General features: G+C 53.6%; 1 protein-coding gene across 1 annotated transcript; it reads right to left on the reverse strand.

The window, feature by feature from the left end:
- Positions 1-279: 279 nt before the first annotated feature.
- DNAJB1 (DnaJ heat shock protein family (Hsp40) member B1) lies at positions 280-4309 on the reverse strand. The gene is made up of 3 exons (XM_066272376.1): positions 3984-4309; positions 1921-2498; positions 280-1633 (listed from the first exon to the last, which is right to left on the reverse strand). The coding sequence occupies exons 1-3, from the start codon at positions 4192-4194 to the stop codon at positions 1403-1405; spliced, it is 1020 nt and encodes a 339-aa protein (XP_066128473.1). The 5' UTR covers positions 4195-4309; the 3' UTR covers positions 280-1402.
- Between the last annotated feature and the right edge of the window lie 1645 nt (positions 4310-5954).

A 5954-nucleotide genomic window follows, 5' to 3' on the forward strand; every position in this document is an offset into this window, starting at 1 on the left:
ACTGCACCACCCCCCATACCCCAAAGAGGAAGGGATTAACTTTGTCCCCCACCTTCACAAAATATAAGCTCTGAATCCACTAGGGTCCCTGGATGCAAAGTCTGGGTGGATTGACATTCCCCAACCCACATGGAACCCAAAAGGGTAGAAGTTTCTCTTTTGCAGAGGATTCCTGCCTCTCAGCCACCCCCTTCCTCCTGCCTTGGCTGCCTTTAGAGAGATGTCCAGCCCCCGTCCCATTTAGTGGAGCCCTCAAACAGAGTCGCAGGACTGCTCCCCTGAGGTTTAGCATCAGTCTTTAATGCTGTCACGCTGCACATTGACAAGTCACACGTTTTGGTCTTGAGTTGGCAGTGGCAACTTACATGAGTCTGGAAGTCTGAGCACCAGACTGGCCTGCAGGGAACAGACACTCATTTGACACCCCCCCCCCCCCCATCCCTTCTGAATTTCATCATGGGCCTGTAGAGAGCAGCAGCTGCTGTGGACTGGTTTCATTCGCGTGTTCACCAGCTTTACATAGAATTGTAAAAACATATTTACAGACGTTCCACAGTGCTCCTATAATCAGGAGCAAAGACCCTTTTATCAAAAGGGATTATATCTAGGGTTGTGCAAAATTCAAAAGGATCAGATCCCTTTGAAAGAGTCCAGAGTCCATTAAACAAAAATGACCCGGAACACTGAGAAGTCCCGGTGTGCCAAAGATTGCCTTACAGAACCAAGGGAACACACTTGGCCTTGGGGCCAAAAGTTGAAGGGCTCCTGACTCTTGAGGGAAAGATGGCTGTGCAAATCACTCGCACTCACTTAGGCTGGCTCCCCTGGTCCTGCTGGAACAAGAGGTATTGCTCGTGGGTGCCAGCCAGGCAGTTCTGCAAAAATAGTCTAGGTTCTCAATTTGAGATGGCAAAGATGGGATTCTTCAGAGGAAGAGCAAGACATGGGAGACGTACAGAATAAAACACGAACTGGTCACACAACAGAAGCTGAAGAGCATACAGGGAAGGTCTGATAACAGGATGACAGGCTGACATCACCTAACGGCTACAGGCAAAGGGATGACAGAAAGCTCAAGTCCAGCTGCAAGGCTGCCTCTTGGCCCTGGGCAGGGGCAGGGCCTGGAAGAGGAGCAGGCCCATCCCAGGAGGGTTGCAGGACCCAGTGGGGCAGACTGGAATGCCTTCTCCACCTCCTGCCATCCTACTGCTTGAAAAACCACTGAAGTCTAGTGTATGACTTTGAAAGATTATAATATATTCTCTGGAAAACATTCAGCAGTACGAAAGCCCTCCCTGGACCCTCCCGCCCTCTCACGGGTCCACAACTGGTGGAACGGTCTGGAAATCCTTGAGCTCTGGAAAGGTCCCTGGTCAGTCCTTGAGGAGGAACACCACTGTGGCTATATCGGAAGAATCTGCTCAAGTGCGGTTTTTGACATTTGGGGAATCCTTTCAGGGAAGATCACTTCAAACTCAATAATGAGGTCTCCACGTTTTTCAGGTGTCTTGGGGAGAGGGAGGCCTTCTCCAGGAACTTTTCGCCGCATACCAGGCCTGATGACATCTTTGAACACGACGGGTATGGTCCTGCCGTCCAGAGTGGGGACATTCACAGTACAGCCACATAGAGCCTTGGAAAGCAAAGTGAGAGCATTAGGTGGAGGATACCTTAGGAAGTTCCACTCATGCCCTGAGGCTGGCTGGGGTAGGATAAAAGCCATCAGGGCTCTGCAGCTAAGACTTTGCCCAGATCTACCCAGGTCACCAACTAGAATGAAGCTCTGGAAAAATGGAGTCCTGATTAGCCTTGTTCCTGCTATATTCCCCAAGTGCTCAGAAATATCTGTCAAACAAATACCAAACAGCTTTGAAAAGCACCCATTTCTTTCCACAGATACTACCCCATCTAGTGCCTTACCTCCCGAAGGGTGATCCTGGCTGGGTAAATGACATCTGAGCCGTCTCTCTTAAAGATATTGTGTGGCTTGTCCTTTAAAACAAAGATGATGTCGGCTGGAATGTTGTTAGAGGTCTGGTCTCCCTCCTTGGGGAAGGTGATTTTGGTCCCTTCTTTCCACCCCCGTTTCACTTCAATGGTCAAGATTTTGTCTTCGTTGCGGACGCTTTTCCCATCGGGGTTCAGCCTTTTATGGGAGATCTTCATCTTCTTGGTACAACCATTGTAGATCTCTTCAAGGGAGACCCTAAGGTCATGGGTGACAGGGGGGTCTTGCTTTTTTCGGGTGGGTTCTTGGGTGGGGCGGGAGCGGACAAAGTTCATGTTGAAGCCACCCATGCCCATGGGGAAGCCAGAGAATGCCTCATCGATGTCCATGCCTTCTTCCCCGTTCCGCTGTCCAAAAAAGTTGTCAAAGGGATTTCGACCACCAAAGAACTCAGCAAACATGGCATGAGGGTCTCCATGGAACGTGTAGCTAAAGGAGGTTCCATTAGCACCACTGCCGCTCCCACCACTGGGGCCACCGCCCTTTAGGCCTGAAAGGCAGAATTGAAAGAAGTCAGAAGGCTGGCTAGGGACTTTCTTTAAGGATAAAAAGCTTGAGAGCCACAAAGAGAGGAATTTTATTTAGCCTGTCAGGGAAGAGCAATGAAGATCTGAGCTTTTACCTCCCACTGTAGTAGCAGAGACAGACTCCCCATCTAGGTATTTCAGTGTGGCCTGAGTAGCAAGAGGGCTCAGGCTCTGAGATGGTCCTCTCTAAGGGTCACCCAGATCCTGTCACTTCCTTATTGACTCTGCCCCCAATGATACAAGGACTTAAAAGAAGTCACTAAGAGATCAGATTACAAAAAGAACAAATTACAGGTGCATGGTCAGCTTTCAGGAAGTGCTTCCTCTTAAGTACTTCAGGGCTGTGGATGTGTGTGGGGAGTGTAAAAAAACGTTGGTAAAACAATTCACGGAGATTTTCAAATTCTCACACTCTGGCACTACCTACCACCATTTTTTTAAAAATTTTTATTTATTTATTTTTTACAGAGACAGTGATTCAGAGAGAGGGATAGACAGGGACAGACAGACAGGAACCGAGAGAGATGAGAAGCATCAATCATTAGTTTTTCGTTGCACCTTGCGACACCTTAGTTGTTCATTGATTGCTTCCTCATATGTGCCTTGACCCCAGGCCTTCAGCAAACCGAGTAACCCCTTGCTGGAGCCAGCGACCTTGGGTTCAAGCTGGTGGGCTTTTGCTCAAACCAGATGAGCCCGCGCTCAAGCTGGCGACCTCGGGGTCTCGAACCTGGGTCCTCTGCATCCCAGTCCGACAGTCTATCTACTGCGCCACCACCTGGTCAAGCCTACTACCATTCTTATACCAAAGAAAAAAAAACCCCACTTGATTTCTTAACACCAAACCCCGAAGCCAGTCAGTCTGAATCATCCACGAGCAACTGGACAAACAAGCAAGCTGCAACCCAGGGAGGCTGGCAGCGGAGACCCCTCCGCTCTATGCTCATGCTGGGCTCCAGGCTGGTAAGCACTTTACAGGGATTAGCTCCCTCCGCCCTCCCCGGGCACCGGAGGGAGGTGGGCGAGAACTGGCGGTCCCCTTTGCAGGATCACTGCGCCCAGGCGGTGCCCGGAGCTCCATCAGAGGCGCTGCCCGACGGCACGGTCCCCAATCTCTCCCGGGTCAGCCGGGGCCTGTAGGCGCGCGGCGTCACTAGCCGGAAAAACCTCCACCCCACCCCTTCGTCCGCACCCCGGTCGCGGACGGAAGCGCCAAGGAAGAGGCCGCCCCAGACGTGCTAGAAGCTTCTGGGCGAGCAGCACGGCCAGGGTTCCTCCTCCCATCGGCCGTCCACCAATCCGAGGGCGTAGACCCGCGTGGCCAGAGGGCGGGGGCTGCTCGCCGCACCGGGCGCCCCCAACCCCGGTGGCCGCAGCTGAGCTGCTGTGCCTCCGTTTTCCCTCCTGTCAACGGCGGTAGCGGGCCCTAGCCGCGCGCGAACATGCACCTTCCTCTCCGTAGCGGTCGAAGATCTCGCGCTTGCGCGGGTCGCTGAGCACGTCGTAGGCCTCGGCGATCTCCTTGAACTTCTCCTCTGCGCCGGGTTCCTTGTTCTTGTCCGGATGGTAACGGAGGGCTTGGCGGCGATAGGCCCGTTTGATCTCCTCGTCCGACGCGCTGCGAGCCAGGCCCAGCGTCTGGTAATAGTCTTTCCCCATGGCCCCAGACTGCGGGCAGCCGCGCAGCACTCAGCGTCCCCCACTCCACCGCCCGGTCCCAGACTCTATATACCCGTCCGGCGGAAGCTTCCAGAGCCCGCCAGCCCCCTCCAGAACCTTCCGTACCCGCCCCCCTCGCTGCGACGACCAATCGCTTCTGCTTAGGCCGCAACGCGCTAAGCCCAGGGCGGGGCCGCGCCGCCAACGGCCGCCCGCGCGTGGCCACACCTCTTCCCGCTCCGCCTTTGACAACGCCTCTCCAGGGCACGCGCACTGGACGGCGGAGTCCTCGCCCGTCCCCGCGAGGAGTCGGCCAATCGCGACCTTGTTTCACTGCCTAAAGAGCTGCCGCGCACCCCGCCCCTTGCCTGGGTGCTAGGTTACGGCCAGCTGCGGTGGGAAGGGGCGGGGCTGAGGACGGCCCTGTTCCTTCCCCGGAGAAGGTAAACCTGCCCGCCTGCCGCTCACAGGCTGGTCCCTACCAGGTCATCCTAGGCAAGTAGCTTTATCTTTTCCTGCCCCCTCCCCTTTCTGGGAATAAAAGTACCCATCCGCCCTCTTCTCCCAGCAGTAAGGAAAGTGCGGTTGGGATCCCCAGCACTGTTCCTGCCCTCATTAGCCAGGTCCTGTAAAGCGAGATGAGGACCTGGGACCAAAGCCCACCTCATGGAGAGGTCTTCCCAGTCTCGCTGCTCCTCAAGGTTTTCAATTTACAGCTTTCTCAAGAACACGTGCTATTGAAACCTGAAATTATCTTGTTCCTTGGTTTTCGTGCTAAGTGTCACCTGACTCTCAGTCCGTGATCTCCACTTTGGCAGAGACTGGGTCTTGTCAGGGCAGGGACTCAGTGGTAATACACGCTCAGTAAATATTTCTGGCTGTTCTGAATGCACCTGCTTCTTTTTCTTTCTCCATTACCATTATGATGTTGGGAAACATGGGTGTGTCCTACACCAGCAGATTTTAACCTTTTTACACTTGGAGACTAGTGAAAATAGAATTATTTTGAGGACCACTGAGGCAGAAGTCACCCTGAGCATAAGTGAATTCAACTAAGATCATTGGGTCTATAATCTCCATACAACATCCGAGTGGTTAACTCTTTGGTGGAACTGTCTACAGACTGGCGGTTGAAAAACACTGTCCTACACTTCTCAGGGCCTTTGTTTCCTCTTTTGTGGGTGACAGGATCCCATTTGGCTCTGGGGGTCTGGGGTGCCTCAGGGCCTTTGTTTCCTCTTTTGTGGGTGACAGGATACCATTTGGCTCTGGGGGCTGGGGTGCCTGAGGTCAAGGACAGGGCTGATAAGAAAAGGAGGTTCAGAAAGGGATATCTCCTGGGAAGGGCATAGGGAGGAGGCAATAGGTAGTGGTGGTGGCTGAGGTGGCAGGTTCTTTGAAGAACTGCTGGGAGGTCAGGGCAGTGTGACATTAGCTCTGGAACTAGATAGCTGGTTTCATTTACGATTCCAGCACTTCCTGGCTGCATGACCTTGGGCTGGTTACTGAGCCATTCTGGGCCTCAGCTTCCTAATCAGCACAATGGGGGGGGGGTTCTACCTGCCTCCTATAGCTTTGAAGTTGACATGAATCAAATTTGTAAATTGGCCTCACCAGGCGGTGGCGCAGTGGACAGAGTGTTGAACTGGGAGTGGAGGACCCAGGCTCGAGACCCCCGAGGTTGCCAGCTTGAGCGCGGGCTCATCTGGTTTGAGCAAGGCTCACCAGCTTGAGCCCAAGGTCACTGGCTTGAGCAAGGG

The sequence above is a fragment of the Saccopteryx bilineata genome, chromosome 1 (assembly GCF_036850765.1).
Source record: "Saccopteryx bilineata isolate mSacBil1 chromosome 1, mSacBil1_pri_phased_curated, whole genome shotgun sequence".
NCBI lineage: Eukaryota > Metazoa > Chordata > Mammalia > Chiroptera > Emballonuridae > Saccopteryx > Saccopteryx bilineata.